Source organism: Mizuhopecten yessoensis, unplaced genomic scaffold (genome assembly GCF_002113885.1).
Source record: "Mizuhopecten yessoensis strain PY_sf001 unplaced genomic scaffold, ASM211388v2 scaffold6087, whole genome shotgun sequence".
In the NCBI taxonomy this organism is placed as follows: Eukaryota; Metazoa; Mollusca; class Bivalvia; order Pectinida; family Pectinidae; genus Mizuhopecten; species Mizuhopecten yessoensis.
In genome coordinates this window covers 129,989-149,997 of record NW_018406373.1, presented here as the reverse complement: position 1 = coordinate 149,997, position 20,009 = coordinate 129,989, and the positions used below count along the sequence as shown (strand labels likewise).

Here is a 20,009-nt window from a genome sequence, read left to right as displayed (position 1 = left end):
GATATATCAATATGCCTGTTACCTACTAGGTATTCAAAGCTATGAAGATTCCACAGATTCGTGATCCAGGGTTGCTTCCCCTTGAAGAGCTGCCTGAGAGTTACCAGACCAAGGTGGCTCTTGTGGGCTGTGGGCCTGCTAGCATCAGCTGTGCCACCTTTCTGGCGCGCCTCGGCTATTCAAATCTCACTATATTTGAGAAGAATGATTATATAGGGGGACTGAGGTAGGGATATCAGATTCATTGCAAACAACTGGCAAGAAAAACAATAATAATTTAATATGTTATTTATATTTTCAAGACTTTCCAAGAATTTTATGGAAGGTGGTAATTTGACATGTTAATACGGTATATTATTAGCTCACCGAAGGACCAAGGTGAGCTTATGCCATACCGTGGCGTCCGTCCGTCGTCCATCCGTCGTCCGTCGTCCGTCCTTCCATTGTCCGTACGTCACCAATTTCTTTAAATGACTTTTTTCTTAACCACTGATTGGAATTCAAATAAATTTGAATTGAAGCATCCTTAGGTGGTGGGGATTCAAAATTGTACAAATGGTTGGGCTGATCCCCCAGGGGGCTGAGGGGCGGGGCCAAAAGGGGTCAAATTGGCTATATTGCTTTAAGCGACTTCTCCTCTGGAACTAAGAGGTGGATATCAACCATATTTGACTGGAAGCATCTTTAGGTAGTTGAGATTCAAAATTGTACAAATGGAGGGAGCTGACCCCCTAGGGGGCTGAGGGGAGGGGCCAAAAATGGGCAATTTTGCTATATTGCTACAAACGACTTCTTCTGTAGAACTATGCACTCATATTAATCATATTTAATCAAAAGCATTTATGGGAGGTAGGGGTTCAAAATTGTACAAATGGTGTGGCTGACCCCCCAGGGGGCTGATGGGCGGGGCCAAAAAGGGTTATTTGGCTATACTGCTTTAAGCTACTTCTTTGGAACTAAGTGATGGATTTCAACCATATTTGACTGGAAGCATCCCTAGGTAGTGGGGATTCAAAGTTGTACAGATGGAGGGGCTGACCCCCCAGGGGGCTGAGAGGTGGGGCCAAAAGGGGGCAATTTGGCTATATTGCTATAAACAACTTTTTCTGTAGAACTTTGCTATGGATATCGATCGTATTTGGTGGTAAGCATTCATGGGAGGCAGGGATTCACAATTGTACAAATGGTGTGGCTGACCCCCCTAGGGGGCGGGGACCAAAAACAGTATTTGGCTATATTGCTTTAAGCGACTTCTTCTTTGGAACTAAGAGATGGATATTCGCCAATATTTGACAGGAAGCATCCCTAGGTAGTGGAGATTCAAAATTGTACAAATGATGGGGCTGACCCCACCGGGCTAAGGGGTGGGGCCAAAAAAGGTTTATTACTTAGAAATGGTTGAGATCCCCACCGTATAACCATATATACAATTGCTGAGTATAAAGAGAAGAATGCACATCTTTTTCCAGGATGTCCCTAGAGTCTGGCCCCACCCTATGAGACATATTCCGAGGGTCATAACTTTGAAACGGTTGAGATCCCCACCCCAAAACTATATATACAAATACTGGGCATAAAGAGACGAATGTAGTGATGATATAAGAATAGACCCTGGGGTCTGACCAAACCCCTAGGGAACTTGTTTCTTAGTCACAGCTTGGAAACAGTTGAGATCCCCATCCTATAACTGTATATACAATTGCTGAGTATAAAGAGATTAATGCACATATGCTTCCAGGATGTCCTTGGGGTCTGCACCATCCTTGGAATCTTAACCCCTGGGTCATAACTTCGAAATGGTTAAGATCCCCACCCCAAAACTATATATACAATTGTTGGGCATAAAGAGACGAATGCAGTCATGATATTAAAATTGACCCAAGGGTTTGCCCCAACCTTGCAGACTTAAACCTTGGGTCATAACTTCGAAACAGTTGAGATCCCCAACCCAAAACTATAGAAACAAATGCAGGGCATGAAAAATCTAATACAGATATGCTACAAAGATTGGCTTTGGGGTCTGGCATATTCCCTTGGATCTCATTTAGAGAATATTTTGCCATGCTTTCTTAGATATCCAGGTGAGCGATACAGGCCCTCTGGGCCTCTTGTTAAAGCATGTGTCTGTTTTTGATTAATGATGTATATATGTATAAAATAGATGTCTGGTGTGTTTTCAGTTCCTCCGAGATTCCTCAGTACCGTCTTCCCTACAGTGTGGTCGATTTTGAAGTGGAGCTGATGAAGGATGTTGGAGTCAAGGTAAGTACCTTGTTAGCTCACCTGGTCCGAAGGACCAAGGTGAGCTTATGCCATATTGTGGCGTCCGTCCTCCGCCCGTCGTCCGTTGTCCGTCCGTCGTCTGTACGTCAACAATTTCTTTAAACGACTTCTTCTTCTTAACCACTGATTGGAATTCAACTAAATTTGAATGGAAGCATCCTTAGGTGGTGGGGATTCAAAATTGTACAAATGGTTGGGCTGATCCCCCAGGGGGCTGAGGGTCGGGGCCAAAAGGGGTCAATTTGGCTATATTGCTTTAAGCGACTTCTCCTCTAGAACTAAGAGGTGGATATCACCTATATTTGACTGGAAGCATCCCTAGGTAGTGGAGATTCAAAATTGTACAAATGGTGGGGCTGACCCCCTAGGAAGCTGAGGGGCTGGGCCAAAAATGGGCAATTTGGCTTTATTGCTACAAACGACTTCTTCTGTAGAACTATGCACTGGATATCAATCATATTTGATTAAAGCATTTATGGGAGGTAGAGATTCAAAATTTTACAAATGGTGTGGCTGAACCCCCAGGGGGCTGAGGGGCGGGGCCAAAAAGGTTTATTTGGCTTTTCTGCTTTAAGCGACTTCTTCTCTGGAACTAAGCGATGGATATCAACCATATTTGACTAGAAGCATCCCTAGGTAGTGGGGATTCAAAATTGTACAAATGGAGGGGCTAACCCCCCAGTGAGCTAAGGGGTGGGGCCAAAAGGGGGCAATTTTTCTATATTGCTACAAACGACTTCTTACTGGATATCAATCATATTTGATCAAAAGCATTCATGGGAGGCAGGGATTCAAAATAGTACGAATGGTATTGCTGATCCCTAAGGAGGCTGCGGGGCGGGGGCCAAAAAGGGTATTTGGCTATATTGCTTTAAGCGACTTCTTCTCTGAAACTAAGTGATGGATATCAACTATACTTGACTGGAATCATCTCTTAGTGGTAGAGATTCAAAATTGTACAAATGGAGGGGCTGACCCCTGAGAGGCGGGGCCAAAAAGGTGTCAATTTGGCTATATTGCTTTAAGCGACTTCTTATCTGGAACTAAGAGATGTATATTAACCATATTTGACAGGAAGCATCCCTAGGTAGTGGAGATTCAAAATTGTACAAATGATGGGGCTGACCCCACCGGGCTAAGGGGTGGGGCCAAAAAAAGTTTATTACTTGGAAATGGTTGAGGTCTCCACCATATAACCATATATATAATTGCTGAATATAAAGAGAAGAATGCACATCTTTTTCCAGGATGGCCCTAGGGTCTGGCCCCACCCTATGAGACATAGTCCCACGGTCATAACTTTGAAACGGTTGAGATCCCCACCCCAAAACTATATATACAAATACTGGGCATAAAGAGAAGAATGTAGTGATGATATAAGAATAGACCCTGGGGTCTGACCAAACCCCTAGGGAACTTGTTTCTTAGTCACAGCTTGGAAACAGTTGAGATCCCCATCCTATAACCGTATTTACCAATTGCTGAGTATAAAGAGATGACTGCACATATGCTTCCAGGATTGTCTTGGGGTCTGCCCCATCCTTGGAAATTTAACCCCTGGGTCATAACTTCGAAATGGTTAAGATCCCCACCCATCTGGCATATTCCCTTGCCCTTGGATCTCATTTGGATAATATTATGCCTTGCTTTCTTAGATATCCAGGTGAGCGATACAGGCCCTCTGTTAACAGGCTAGAGGTCAGTATTTTTTCAATGCCTCTGCTAAGAGTTGAACCTGGAACCTCTGGTTTACTAGGCTTACACACTACTGTTTGAGTTTAAGAGAAATTCTCCGTATTCGAGACGGAAGGAAGCGGCTAGTACTTTTACAAGGGTGACAAATGTGTAAGTTATGTTAAGTTCATTATTGACTATAAACTGAAGTCTATTAGATGTGACCATATATACATGTACAAGTGTATGTAGCTGGCCACTTTCGCATGACTATTAAGCTCTCTTTTTAATTGGTCTAATGTTGGAAATGTACACATTTATGAAGAATCCTATTTTTACAGCAATGTCATATTCTATGCAGCAAAACACAAAAGAATTATTTTAATTCCTAATTTCAATAGCAAACATAATTTAAAATATATATGTTATGTTTTTGAAATAAGGAGCCTTCAGAATGTATGTGTATTTTATGTGGTGAAATGTTGCATGATATCTAAATTAAATAAACCTAAATATCACAACATCAATATGATGGTGACAGGAGTTGTAATTTCAATTTCAGGTTATGAATGGCAAGGCTTTGTCAACTAAAGATCTCACACTGGAGGGTTTGAAGGGGCAGGGATATGAGGTGGTGTTCCTCGGCACCGGTAAGATGTTCATTTCAAACATTTACATTTCTGAATATATAACCATCAGTGTTCCACAGTAATAAGTACACTTTTGAGCTGTGAATAACGGAGAAGACTAATTTGCTTATCTTTATATATTGAGATTCATATAAACAATTGATATACATTTTATAGTTCAAATTAGAAAAAATATGGCCAAAAGTTGGGTGGTTTTCCAAAAATGTGGCAGGATTCCATATCTGTTACATGAATGTACCTGATAACCTAGCCCGAAGTTCCAAGTGAGCTTATGGTATGGTGCAGCGTCCGTCCAGCATCAACTTTTTCCTTTAAACAACTTCTTCTAAGTAACAAAAAAGGTTAGGGTGATGAAATTTTTCCAGAAGCATGCTGGGATAAAGAGCTACAAAGTCTGTTCAAATAAATGACCTTCATCCATTTTCAAGGTCACAGGGGTCAAATATGTTAAAATCTTTAAACAACTTCTTCTGAATAACCAAGAGGCCTAGGGTGATGATAGTTGGTCAGTAACATGCTGGGATGAAGGGCTACCAAGTTTGTTCAAATAAATGACCTTGACTTATATTCAAGGTCACAGGGATCAAATATGATTAAAACCTTTAAACAACTTCTTCTGAATAACCAAGAGGCCTAGGGTGATGATAGTTGGCTAGTAACATGCTGAAATGAAGGGCTACCAAGTTTGTTCAAATCAATGACCTTGATTTATATTCAAGGTCACAGGGGTCAAATATGTTTAAACTTTTAAACAAGTTCTTCTGAGTAACGGAGAGGGCTAGGGTGATGATATCTGGCCAGTTACATGCTAGGATGAAGGGCTACCAAGTTTATCCTCCAAATAATTGACCTTCACTTATTAGCTCACCTGGCCCGAAAGGGCCAAGTGAGCTTATGCCGTGGTGCGGCGTCCAGCGTCCGTACGGCGTCTGTCGTCCAGCGTCCGGCGTCAATATTTTGCTTTAAACAACTTATTCTCAATAACCAAAAGGCCTAGGGTGATGATAATTGGCCAGCAGCAAACTGGGATGAAGGGCTGCCAGGATTTATTTTTAAAAAATGACCTTGACTTATATTCAAGGTCACAGGGGTCAAATATGTTAAAAGCATTTAAACACCCTCTCAATAACCAAAATGACTGGGGAGATGATATTTGGCCAGTAGCATGCTTGGGAGAAGGGCTATCAAGTTTGTTCAAATAAATGACCTTCACCCATATTCAAGGTCACAGGGGTCAATTGTCTTAAAACACCTTTAAACAACTTCTTCTGAATAACCAAAATGCTCAGGGTGATGATATTTGGCCAGTAGCATGCTTAGATGGAGGGCTACCAAGTTTGTTGAAATGAGTGCCCTTCACCCTTATTCAAGGTCACAGCGGTCAAATATGTTTAAAAACCTTGAACAACTTCTTCTCAGTAACCCAAATGCCTAGATGTTGATATTTAGTCAGTAGCATACTAGGATGAAGGGCTACCAAGTTTGTTTAAATGCACGACCTTGAATCATATTCAAGGTCACAAGGAGCAAATATGTTCAAAATGTTTAAACAACTTGTTCTGAATAACTAAAAGGCCCAGGATGTTGATATTTAGTCAGTAACATGCTGGGATCAAGGACTACCGTGTTTGTTAAAGTGAATGACTTTGACTTATATTCAAGGTCACAGGGGTCAAATTTGTTTAAAATCTTTAAATGACCTCTTCTGATTAACCATGGGTCCCGGAATGTTGATATTTTGCAAGTTGCATCCTGAGATGAAAGACTATGAAATTTGTTCAACATAATGACCTTGTTCGATTTTCAATAACAGGGGTGAAATGTTTTAAAAAAAATTAACAGGTTTTATTCATAAATACTGATATTTTGCCTGTAGCTTTATTTTAGATCACTTTAAGGTTACAAGTGTGAGATTTACACCAGGTGAGCGATGCAGACCCATTGGGCCTCTTGTATTCAAGGTCACAGGGGTCCAATATGTTTAAAATCTTTAAACAACTTCTTCTGAATAACCAAGAGGCCTAGGGTGATGATATTTGACCAGAAACATGTTAGGATGAAGGGTTACCAAATTCTTTCAAATGAATAACCTTGAATCATATTCAAGGTCACTGGGGTCAAATATGCTAAAAACATTTAAACAACTTCTTCTGAATAACCAAGAGGCCTAGGGTGATGATATTTGGCCAGTAACATGCTGGGATGAATTGCTACCAATTTTGTTCAAATAAATGACCTTGACATATATTCAAGGTCACAGGGGTCAAAAATGTTTAAAACATTTCAACAACTTCTTATGAATAATCGAGAGGCCTAGGGTGCTTTAATTTGGCCAGTAACATGATGGGGTGAAGGGCTACCAAGTTTGTTCAAATCAATGACCTTGACATATATTTTACGGATATTAGTCAGAGCATGCATACACACTGTATAACGAAATTTAAACCCCTGCGAAATATAACTGCTATACAGTATCAAATAGTTAACTGTACATATATTTTCGCTAATAAATTTGTACTGTACATGATTTTGATAAAAATATCAGACCTCAAATCTGATAACAAAAACATTTGTGTACTGTTCCCTTCATAGGCCTCCCAGATTCAAAGAGGATTCCGATTTTCAAAGACCTGACAGAAGATATGGGATTTTACACTTCGAAGGATTTTCTGCCCAAGGTATCCAGAGCCAGCAAAGCAGGTGTGTTTTATGGGAGCAGTACAGGGATATAGAGGTCCTCCAATGAGTAATGGCCAGTTATCATGTTTATCTAACTCAAGTTTATTAAATTTCAAATTGTATCAAGACACAAGGTTTACTGAGTGTCTTTTAAAATGTTAAATTTACCTAAGAAGAGTTACATAAACATGATAATTATGCAACCTTTTTAATTTTGGGCCTTTTTCTCCCACAACGTTCAGATATCATATCTAGAAAACCATGTTTCTCTTGATTACATTATTCCTGTGTCCGATCGGGGAACAGCTAGTTGTCATGAAATTGTGATGACACATTGGAAGATGGCGTCCGAAAGCATTGCTACTTAACATCATAATTAGAAGATTGACCAATAAAATAATGTTCTGGGTGTTTCCCAATAGTGGGTAACCAAAAATGTTTACCAATTCCTAGCAGGTTTATCCATGAGTTAGAGTGGGGAAACCTATATTGAATGTGGGAGAAAATATTACACAACATAATGTAGCATCTTATCAAATTTCCAGGAAATAGCTCTTACCATCCAGAGACCAGTGCTTCCCCTTTATGGTTTTTTTTTTGAGACAGGTGTTCAGGTTAGATGTTCTCGTATATTGGCATTTGATTCCATTATTTTCATATTTATATGTTTCTTTTGTGCAGGAATCTGTTGTAAACTTTCCTTGTTAACCAGTGTAATTACACTTTCGTGTACTGCGGTACAGACCCTGGACTGTTTTTCTTGTCTGTTTAAACGCAAACTCAACGCAAACAGAACAGAAACGCAACGCAAACGTAACACAAACAGAAACACAACGCAAACGTAACGCGAACAGAAACACAACGCAAACAGAATCACAACGCAAACAGAAACACAACGCAAATGTAACGCAAACAGAAACACAACGCAAATGTAACGCAAACAGAAACACAACGCAAACGCACACAAAACGTTTGGTTAAAACACGTTCCTAAAACACAGTTTATAGTAGCCAAATAACAAACTTAGATTTGAATGTATCTGCTCGCGGAAGCGTGTCGGTCTCTGACCCCAACTCTGATCTGTATTTACCTATACAGTGCTCGCGTGTATTTTGCACAGCGGCAGATGTATATGCAACATTTTCCCTGTCAGCACAAAACATATAATTTGGAATGATGATTTTTCTGCCAATTGATTAGGTGTATTGATAATTCGTTTTCCAATGGAATGAAACTTCTAATGACATGTATTTATGAACTCAACATTACATTACATTTAACACATAATCAGTTAATCTTGACGACGCTGAAACACTTTCCTTTATATGAATTCATAAGATTGGAAGTATATTGATGTTGGTGGTTTCTCACTTATCTTTTTTTTTTACTATATTTTCCCCAAAAATCATTTCAAGATGAGGTTACGGGTATGGTCTTGAACAATGGTTCTTCGATATCAACAATACATATGGATACGTCTAGTAGATTGTTGATTTTTTTTTTAGTTTCAAATTTTGAATTTGTTGTTAAAAAATAGATATGTCATCAATTTGTTGGAAAATAATTAACAACCCAAACTAAATAATGTATGTGTAATTGCTTGTTTTTATTAGCTCACCTGGCCGAAGGGCAAGTGAGCTTATTTCGTGGTGCGGCGTCCGTCTTCCGTTCGTCCGTGCGTCCTCGTCCGTCAACTTTTCCTTTAAACAACTTATTCTGAAGAACGGATAGGCCTAGAGTCATGATATTTGGCTGAAGGCTTTGTTGGTAGGAGCCCTACAAAGTTTGAGAACGAAAATGACCTTGACCTACTTTAAAGGTCACAGGGGTCAAATATGTCAAAAACTTCAAACGACTTCTTCTGAAGAACTAAAAGGTATAGAATCTTCATATTTGGCTGATGGCTTCCTGGGATGAAGCTTAACAAAGTTTGAGAATGAAAATGACTTTGACCTACTTTCAAGGACACATGGGTCAAATATGTCAAAAACTTCAAATGACTTCTTCTGAAGAACTAAAAGGTATTGAATCTTCATATTTGGCTGATTGGTTCCTCGGATGGAGCCCAACGAAGTTTGAGAATGAAAATTACCTTGACCTACTTTCAAGGTCACAGGAATCAAATGTGTAAAAAGCTTCAAATGACTTCTTCTGAAGAACTGAAGGGTATAGAATCTTTATATTTGATTGATGGCTTCCTGGGATAGAGCCCGGCAAAGTTTGAGGAAGAAAATGACCTTGACCTACTTTCAAGGTCACAGGGGTCAAATGTGTCAGACACTTCAAACGACTTCTTCTGAACAACTGAAAGGTATAGAATCTTTATATTTGGCTTGTAGCTTCCTAGGAAAGAGCCCAACAAAGTTTGAGAATGAAAGTGACCTTGACCTACTTTCAAGGTCACAGAGGTCAACAGTATTTTAATGGATTTGTTCTTAAGAACTAAAAGAAATGGATTCATAAGATTTGGCTGGTAGCTTTTGGAATAGAGCTTACCAATTTGAGAAGGAAAATGACATTGACCTACTTACAAGGTCACAGGGAAAAATATGTCAAGCAACTTCTGAAGAATCAAAAAGCATAGAATCTTGTAATAATATTTTGCTGGTAGTTTCATGAGATGGAGCCAACAAAGTTTGTGAGGGAAATATTTTTAGTGCAATATAATATTTAATGAGAATATTTTGCTATGACTGCTTAAATATTCAAGTGAGCGATACAGGCCCTCTTGGGCCTCTTGTTTAAACTAGGCGATAGCAAATGTCCAAAAGGAGATAAAATATGAAACTTGTGTTTGGAAAATATTGGATATGAATATCATCATATTTATAAAACAAGTGAACGTGATGAGTTTGCATACAATATTATTACTGTATTATACTACAAATCCAACTGAAATGCTGCAAGCAAATTCTGTGTAATTATTGTTTTTTGTCTCGCCACCACGAATCGACTTGGCGGTGATGGCGTTAACATTAAGTTTTTGTGTTTAAGTTAGTTTCTCTGAAAGTATAAGTAATACACCAACAAAACTTGCACAATACATGCATCTTAGGTAGTACATCTCAACCCATGCATGAAATGCTGGATGCGGCCTACCTTTCATGGTCCATTGACTTTGTCTGTATCTCCATCAACATTAAGTTTTTGTGTTTAAGTTAGTTTCTCTGAAAGTATAAGTGCTACATCAACCAAACTTGGATAATAGGTAGTACATCTCAACCCATGCATCAAATGCTGGATGCGGCCAACCTTTCATGGTCCATTGACTTTGTCAGCATTTCCATCAACATGAAGTTTTTGCATTTAAGTTAGTTTCTTTGATATGTGCATTGATGGTCAAAGCGGGACATAGGTGACACCTATCAATCCAAATTACTTTTTCTTAAAATCATCTTTCTCTAACTTAGACCTCAAACAGGTATAATTCTTATAATATTCTCTTTAGGGGTATTATTTGATAATTATAATCAGTATTTATATGAATGATATTGAAGCCTGAGTATTAGTTATATGTATCGTATCTATACATCTTACAACACAACATACATGTACACATTCTATACACCCTGTTACGCTTAATCATATCCACTGCTGTACCTCCAGCTACACATTTCATTCTCGGGGTCATGAAAACATAATCTAAAATCTGAATTACTTACGTAATTTCCTCCTTAAAACAGCCTTGAACTTTTTTATTGCTTTCTCTTGGCTGTCATTTTGAAAAGTATATTGCACAAACAGCACTGATTTCACTATCCCAAACAATAGTGAATTAATCCCAACTATCATCTGGTCTTTGCTTTTACCTGGACTTACCTTTATTATTGTTTAAACGTGTGGTCACCCCTGTTACATGCGGCTATTGTTATTGCAGGTCCCTGTAAACGCAGTTACGTCCATTGTCGACGTATCTAGTTAAAAAATTTCCCACGAAATCTGAGAATTTAGGAAGTATAAATTAGATGTATATCACTTGGGGAGAATGATTACTCCGACATATTAGGATAAGTCTAAACAAACATTATTGTAACTAATTAAATAGCTTAATATACGTCTCTGATTGAATTTACGTATTGTTTTAATTTAATTAAAACATTGAACAGGGAAAGTATAAAGGCGACCACCGTGCACAGGGGTTTGTAACTTCGGGTATATAATAATGAAGAATGAAGATGAGTAACACTTAATTCCCTTTTCATTATGCGTCGGAAACGTATGGTTGTGAGACATAGAATAACAAAGGACTTCATAGGGATTGGGGCTGGGTTAGTTTTTTATTAATTTGAAATTACGCTATAATTATATCTGAATGTGCTTTATGTATTTTGTATCAATTTAATTCATATGAGCTTCAGATCACTGGTACCGGAAAAATTCAAAAAGCTTGAGGGGGAGGGGTTGGGTGGTACCGTTGTCGCCAACCCCGCCACCTTCGGTACCTGACGAATGACGGCATTATTTTCTTTCCTTTCTTAAATCTGCAACAAAGAGGTATTTTGATAGGAAATTAAATATACTTCATATCTTATAATTGACACAAACATGTCCAGTATATAAAACTGTCCTTTTGTATTTTTGTATGGTGACTATATGTTACATGTACTTCTTTCAGATATACGATAAGCAACCGATTTGTGTGTCAAGAGGTAAATGGAAATGTTGAATGAGACAAGTGTTCATTCCAAATTTCAAAAGAACTTCAAACTTTACACTGTATCTATGTAAAACTTCCATATTTTTCAACTTCTTTTATATCTCTAAGCCCATTTCAGTAAAGCCAGCGCACAAGTCTGTACCGGTAGGTCGTCTACTGAAAGGCAGCAAGGCCGTAATAACAGACGTAAGACCATCAAAATCAATCTGTACTGGCTCTTATTAAGATTTAGCTATCGCTTTGTGTCTGTACCTCAGATCAGAAACATGGTAGGCCATGGCCAGTCGAGGGGTCTGGGGCCTCCTATTTTGGTTGGGGGTTCTTCTTTGTCGTACGGGGGCTCCATCAATTTGACGTTTATGCCCTCGGGGGGGGGGGGGGGCCTGTTGCAGAGGCTTGAAAAAGGGGGTTATTTACAGTGATTAGGTGGGGGGTTTTGTGATTTTTTTGTGCAAGGTATAGATAAAAAGATAAAATCTGGCGTATGTTTAGCGTGTGAGGGCTGTGTAGGGAAAGTGTGCCTTGAAGTCCTCTAGTGTTGTGCATTGTACTGCTGCTATGGGGAGGAGATTCCATTGTGTTATTTTGTGTGGAAAGAATGAATATTTGTAGGTGTCCTTTGTAGCAGATATGTGTTTGTATGCGTGAGGGTGTGCATGTCTGGTGCAAGGGTCTACGGGTGTGAGTATATGAGTTGAGTTTTGTGTATGATTTTGTAAAAAAAGGATAATTCTTGTGTAGCTGCGCCGTGTTTGTAGTGTTGGCCATTGTAGTGTGTGGATCATATCTGTTACGGAACTAGTGTTGTGGTATCTGTTTTGTACGTAGCGTGCTGCTCTTCGTTGTGTTTTTTCTATTTGTTTAATTTGGTTTGTGTTGTGTGGATCCCAAATGGAAGAGCAGTATTCAAGTTTTGGCCTGACTAGTGCTTTGTATGCATGTTTTTTTTATATGTGGTGAGGTTTTTTTTAAGTTGCGTTTTAGAAAACCTAAGGACCTATTGGCATTGGCTGTGATGTTGTTAATATGTTTGTCCCATCGTAGGTTATTTTGTAATTTTAATCCTAAGTATTTGCTTGATTCTTCTTGGTGTAATGTGTGGTTGTGGAGTTTGTAGTCATGGTGTATTTTGTTGCATTTCGGTGTAATGTTGAGTATGTTGCATTTGTCAGGGTGAAATTTCATTAACCAGTCCACCTCCCATTGTTCTGCTGCGTCAAGGTCATATGGAAGTTTTAGTGTGTCTTCTTTGTTGTTTATCGTCTTGTATATGATGCTGTCGTCTGCAAACAGTCTTAAGTGTGCTGTATTTCATGTATTCGTGGAAGTCATTGATGTAGATGAGGAAGAGGATGGGGCCCAAACAGGTTCCTTGAGGGACCCCAGAGGTTACTTGTATTTTGTCTGATTGTTTGCCCTCGAGTACTACTGTTTGGGTGTGGAATGAGAGAAAGTCTGTAATCCATGCGTGTGTGTTCCCTGTTATCCCGTAATATTTGAGTTTGTATTGTAGTGTTTGTGTGGGACTTAGTCGAAAGCTTTGGCAAAGTCCATAATGATGATGTCTGTCTGTTTGTTGATGTTGTTGTTTGATGCGAGATCATGTATGAATGTGGTGAGCTGTGTTTTACAGGATCTGGAGGATCTAAAGCCGTGTTGTAGGTCATATAATATGTTATTGTTCTCCAGATGTGTCATTGTGGCGCTTGTTATGATGTGTTCCATGAGTTTACATGTGATGCAGGTTAGTGAAGTTGGTCTGTAATTTGCTGGGTTGTACTTGTCTCCTTTTTATGTCATGGTGCGGCTTCTGAAGAACTAAAAGGTATAGAATCTTCATATTTGGCTGATTGGTTCCTGTGATGGAGCCCAACAAAGTTTGAGAACGAAAATTACCTTGACCTACTTTCAAGGTCACAGGGGTCAAATGTGTCAAAAGCTTCAAATGACTTCTTCTGAAGAACTAAAAGGTATAAAATCTTCATATTTGGCTGGTGGCTTTCTGGGATAGAGCCCGACAAAGTTTGAGGAAGAAAATGACCTTGACCTTCTTTCAAGGTCACAGGGGTCAAATGTGGCAGACACTTCAAGCGATTTCTTCTGAACAACTGAAAGGTATAGAATCTTTATATTTGGCTTGTAGCTTCCTAGGAAAGAGCCGAACAAAGTTTGAGAATGAACATGACCTTGACCTACTTTTAAGGTCACATGAGGCAGATATGTCAAACACTTCAAATGACTTCTTCTGAAGAACTGGAAGTTATAGAATCTTAATATTCGGCTGGTTATTTCCTGGGAAAGAGCCCAACAAAGTTTGCGAATGAAAATGACCTTGACCTACTTTCAAGGTCACAGAGGTCAACAACATTCTAATGGATTTGTTCTTAAGAACTAAAAGGAATGGATTCATAAGATTTGGCTGGTAGCTTTTTGAATAGAGCTTACCAATTTGAGAAGGAAAATGACATTGACCTACTTACAAGGTCACAGTGAAAAATATGTCAAGCAATGAAGAATCAAAAAGCGTAGATTCTTGTAATAATATTTTGCTGGTAGTTTCAACAGATAATTTGAGCCAACAAAGTTTGTGAGGGAAATATTTTTAGTGCAATATAATATTTAATGAGAATATTTTGCTATGACTGCTTAAATATTCAGGTGAGCGATACAGGCCCTCTTGGGCCTCTTGTATTAGGGACATCCATTTTCGGGGTAAAGTTGAGTTTAGTTTATAAAGGGAAAAAATACTTTTGGGTATATTTTGTCCATTTTCATCAGGGAAATATTCAAATTTGGTTGGAATGATTATGATGCCAGATGGCAATTCGATGGTATGAGAAAGTAAGATCCTTCCCCCAGTGGGGCCCAAATGAGGATTATGGTTCAAAGTTAAAAAAATCTTCTTCATCAGACTCAGATGTGGATAGAAAGGTCCTTAACTAACTGACCATTACCTAAATTGTTAATTTCATTATCCCCCAGGTTATCTGCTCTCCCTTTGGGAGAGGGTATAATTCTCAATATTTGAATATTTTTTTAAGATCTTATCCTTTGGTGACATGACAAGTATTGTATTTCACTTTGTTTACATGTTGTTTTCCACATTTTGTACATCTCAACAATGACATTGAGCTACTGGTACCTATAATATAACTCAGGTGACCGCTAAGGCCCTTGGGCTTCTTGTTATACATAAAACTTTTTTTTTTTTTTTTTTTTTTTATAAACACATTTCAGCACTCACATATTCTTAACATAACCTGTACATAATCATCGATTGTTTTCTTACATAACCAGCAAAACACATGTTCAATGCACATTCAAGGCTAAAGTTAAAACACACATCAAACGGTCAACGCAAACGCAATGCAAACGCATTTTTGGTAGAGAAAAACGGTCCAGGGTCTGAACATATATTTCACTATATCTGCTTTTGTACATATAGGATCTTGCATGAGCTTCCATTTCATATGAGATTTATGAAATGAGTCAGAATGTTTCAATTTAGCAAGCCTCTGGTGAGCTAAAATGAAAAATTCGTGACGAGTTTCATGAATTTCATATGAAATGAAAACGAGTGTAAGATCTTTTATATCACATAATCAAGATTTGTGGTATTCATTCGTGTTTAACAACAATTTTGAAATGAAAAAAAGCTGCCATTTTGACTCCAGTGTGAAAGTCAGTGACATCATGTACTTCCTAGGCATGACATCACAATTGAAACAAATGAAACTTGCAGACCCGTACACGTTCGCTTTCAGCTTACAGTTTGTGTACCATTTCTGTACCGTTTGCATAGCACTTGCGTATCACTTGCGTAGTATTTCCGTAGTACTTCCGTACCATTACCGTAGCATTTCTGTAGCACTTGCATATTATTTCCGTAAATTTTACGGAATATATATGTGTCGAAACGAATTGTTGATAAAAATAAAATCATTATAAACCGCATTACGTGAAAATTATTCCAACTATCATAATAGTCTGAACCCCCCCCACAAAAATGTCAGTTTACACATACATGGACGTAACAGCCCTCCTCCCATGGGCCTACTGTGTGTTCCCCACACCAGCAGCTAAGGGGTAATTTAAATAACAGGCATACAGCTGGCCATGTGGTAATGACCTGTCCCTTGTTAAAGGGATACATACTGTGTTGATACCTGAGTTTATGTGAAAAGTATTATTAAATAGGTAACTGTTAACAAAGAAACTTTAGCCAATTCCTATGCCAGAGAATCGCCGATCAACTTACGTTTAACATTTCCCCATACTATTACGAAAATGTAGTTGTTCAATTTTAAGCTCCATTCCATGTAAGTTCTGTTTTTAGCTAAGGCGTTAGCCGCCAGCTATTGGTATTACTTTAGTTAATGAGCTCAGATATTCATAAATGTCGATTTCACACAGACGGCCTCTAGCGGTAGTCACTGGTACTAAATTGAATCATATACCGGACCTACTGTCTTTATTATGCGTAGCTTTGGACTCAAATGCACTTGAATGGCTTGTAAATATCATTACTTTTCTTTATAGAACATATGATCTTATCACAACGTCGTATTCTTATTGAAAATGCACCCTGTTTATCTCAATCGGGAACTGCTACTTGAATGTAGGTCATGCATGCTACACGCAACTTCCGGTAAAAATACTTCAGTTAATGAGCTCAGATATTCATAAACGAGACATAACGTCACCTTCTAGTAATACTAAACAAACTGCAAATAAAATCCATTACCACGGACTCAAGTTCACTCAAACGTCATTGGATATAATCTTATTCTTAGTTAGAACTAAGTATCCTTCTAAAACTTCGTATTTACTCTTGGAACTGTCGCTGGATTAACCCTTTACACGGAAATATTGTCCTGTGATTGGCTAAAATTGGTGACATTTACGTCCCTGTTTACAATTATATATTGCGTGGTCAGAGCTATGAAGCGGTCCTGTTCCAACTAACTGAGGATAATCAAAAGTGCTAATCAGTAATAATATATCTGATTCACGCTTCATATGATTATAATGTTATCAAAATATTGCATATTCGTTCATCGTTAAAATAACAAATCCTTACTAAAAACTCTAAAAAAAGAAACGACGGCCATGTTAGATCACGCGTGATGTTATCCGTTTCCTTATATGGCCTTCACGGCCAAATATAGTATTACTACTGATGCGGTCATGTTTACTACAATTTCCATATTTGGTCATGACACCCATATTTAGACGTCTGACCTATATCGGAAAGATTGAGGAAGTTTCCAACATGGCAGTCAATTAGGATTTCGCTTGCACTTGTTACGTAAACTTGATAATTTAACGAAATATAAGGCGGAGTATAACTTACAATTATGTAGGAGATCAACATAAAAAGTTCATATTACAAACCTATTAATGGATACGGATCCTGTCAATTAATTCTAAAATCGCCTCCGTGTGATTCACACCAGGCTTGCCTAACTAAAATGGGATCAACCGGCCGGGGCAGATGAGACCGGGAATCATGTTAGAACTAGCCACTGTCCTTCTCTAGTTCCATATTGGTATTCTAACCTGAAGGCTTTTTTTACCTTCGCAGTATTATCATTTTGTTCTATTTTCATCATAAGATATGCTATTGCATTTTTATATCGCCTTCTCGCTAATTACAGCTCAGCCAGAAACGAAAATATGCTCCGATAGGCCTACATTTTATATGTCTGTTGGTGTGATTTGTGTTTTTCGTTTATTGAAGTATTACCATATAACAGGACTCTTTTATTTCAATATACACAAAAACAACAACACCTTCGGAATGATTTCAGACATATACTGCGGGAAAACACGAGTGATCTCCCTTACATTTAGACATGCGCACATTTTACTTTCGTTTTGTGTAGGCCTAGACATCATTCGCAACGCGAAGCGGAAAAGACGAAAATGCAGGCGAGTGTTGACTTAATGTTAGGCATGTTGTTTAAGCAGCATTGACAATGAACAATATACATACACTTCTGCAACGTTTACCTACTACTGATTCATAAATAAGGCTATGTATCCCGATTTCGGTGACTTGTGGCCAAGCATGCGGCCGAAGCCGCAGAGAATGGCGCATGTTGTCAGCGGCGATGACAAAAAGGAAGGTGCTTCTACGGTATGTATAGCAGTTATTATGCAAAAACAAACATAATAAACGGACGTTTTACTCTAGTGAATTACAGCGTCACGAGGAACGTCTTTCTCCAGACGTGTTGCAAAATTTTCGAACTGCTTAGTTGCAAACTGATTTCACTTAAGCGTTGTTTGTGAGGATATTTGGCCTTACATTTCTTCTCATTCAGTTAAAAAAAAACATGTTATAAACATTGTATTATTAGATTCATTGTGATGTTGGCTTTCATTGAAGTTTCAATTGTTATACTACTTGATGTTTTGGAAACTTAAACAAGTATAGTAGTTCTAAATATTATGAAATGACAGAAACATTAGGCCAAACAAATTACTTGTGTTTCTACTATCAGAAAAAAATAGGGTAGGTATGTATTAGCTAGGCATTTTATTGTTAATTTGAAAAATATCTTTACTGCGCTAATATAGAGCAGGAGTTCTGACTTTAACAGTGCATATAAAAACTTAAGGGTATTGTAGAACACAAATCTGAGATAAGTCTGGTTAACCACACTGGTGTCGAACACACCAATAAGTATAGTGTGTATAATATATCATAGTTTATACACATCATATTACTATTAGTGTGTCCAGTATCTGTGGGGTTAGCATAAACTCAATATTTGTTTTAAACTTTTAATTGGCCTTATATAATGATCATTTATAGGTCAGACAGGGTTTGGTTTCCAATTCGGAAACTAGACCTGTTAAAACAGTTATCATTTGTAATTTAGAGATTAAATATTTCTAAGCAGAAAAAAATGAACTATAAATATTTTTCAACCTTTTCTGAGTTGTACAATTTTAGAGTATCTTCTGTCTGAAATCTGAACATAACTTGTTTTATGATAAATGTGTAAAACAATTCCTCATACTGGGGTAAAGTTTTTCTATATATAGTCCCAAAAACTACAGATAAAATCCTTGAGCACGTACAAGATACAAAAATATATATTTTACGTCCATTTTGCAAAACATACAACATAAGCTACAAAGACAAAACATGAGTATAATAACAGAGACCAAAATATTACAACATGGAAAAATAAAATAAAAACATGTATGTACATGTAGTATACTGTAAGCTCAGAAAAAGAGTTTATCACTTGGAAAGCACTTAATAGGCACATTGAACACGGTAAGCACATCAGCACATGGTAATTTAAGCACATTTAGAACATTTGCATACAGCACATAAAAAACAAAACCATAACATGGAAAGCTTATTAGCACATAGTAGGCACATTTGCACATTGTAAGCAAAATAAAGGAGTGCAATGGACATCTCCATGTTTCCTGGTTAATTTCTTCTTTATGGAAACAACCAGGGGAGAGTGATGTTCTGCTTCATCTTTTGTATTAATGAAAACCGTGAATATCTAAGTGCGTGTGTTTAAACTAATTTTGTTTTGTTTTTACTGGTACCTTTTTATGTACACATGTTTTACCACCTAAGGAATTAGATGTCTTAAGCCCCCATATGATGTGCTGTTATAAGTTGAATTTAATGTACATTTTGTTTATATTTAGTTCTGCTACCAAAGAGATTGACTTATTGAAATGTTTTTGAAACATTTTAATGAACTCCTCAGCTTTAATGCCTTATTTCTCACTATACAAGCTCATATTGCTATGCCTCCTATTTGTTTGAATATCATCTCTAAACATTATTGCTGGTGCAGAAATTATATGGTAACTATGTTCTATTTTAGGGGGGGAAAGCAATCAATATTACAACAGACAGGGATGGTTATTGATGGGAGAAAGGAGGATGAGAAATAGGAACTGTACCAACTCTCTCATACCTTTGAGGACTTCATGAACTTTTTCAAAAGGCTGCAAGAACTATACCAACAGTGACATGACATTTTGAAATCTGTCAGTTACTTTATAGAGGAGGAACCTCTGACTAA

The 20,009-nt window shown here is 37.9% G+C and overlaps 1 protein-coding gene across 2 annotated transcripts in view; it reads left to right on the top strand.

Moving 5' to 3' along the window:
• The window catches only part of LOC110451490 (dihydropyrimidine dehydrogenase [NADP(+)]-like), a 115,334-nt gene that overhangs the window by 27,593 nt on the left and 67,732 nt on the right, over nucleotides 1-20,009 (top strand). For both annotated transcript variants that reach the window (XM_021499533.1, XM_021499534.1), the window contains exons 6-9: nucleotides 30-226; nucleotides 2,181-2,262; nucleotides 4,520-4,607; nucleotides 7,200-7,307. In XM_021499533.1, the coding sequence (XP_021355208.1) occupies nucleotides 30-226; nucleotides 2,181-2,262; nucleotides 4,520-4,607; nucleotides 7,200-7,307 (475 nt within the window). The remainder of the gene's footprint in view (nucleotides 1-29; nucleotides 227-2,180; nucleotides 2,263-4,519; nucleotides 4,608-7,199; nucleotides 7,308-20,009) is intronic.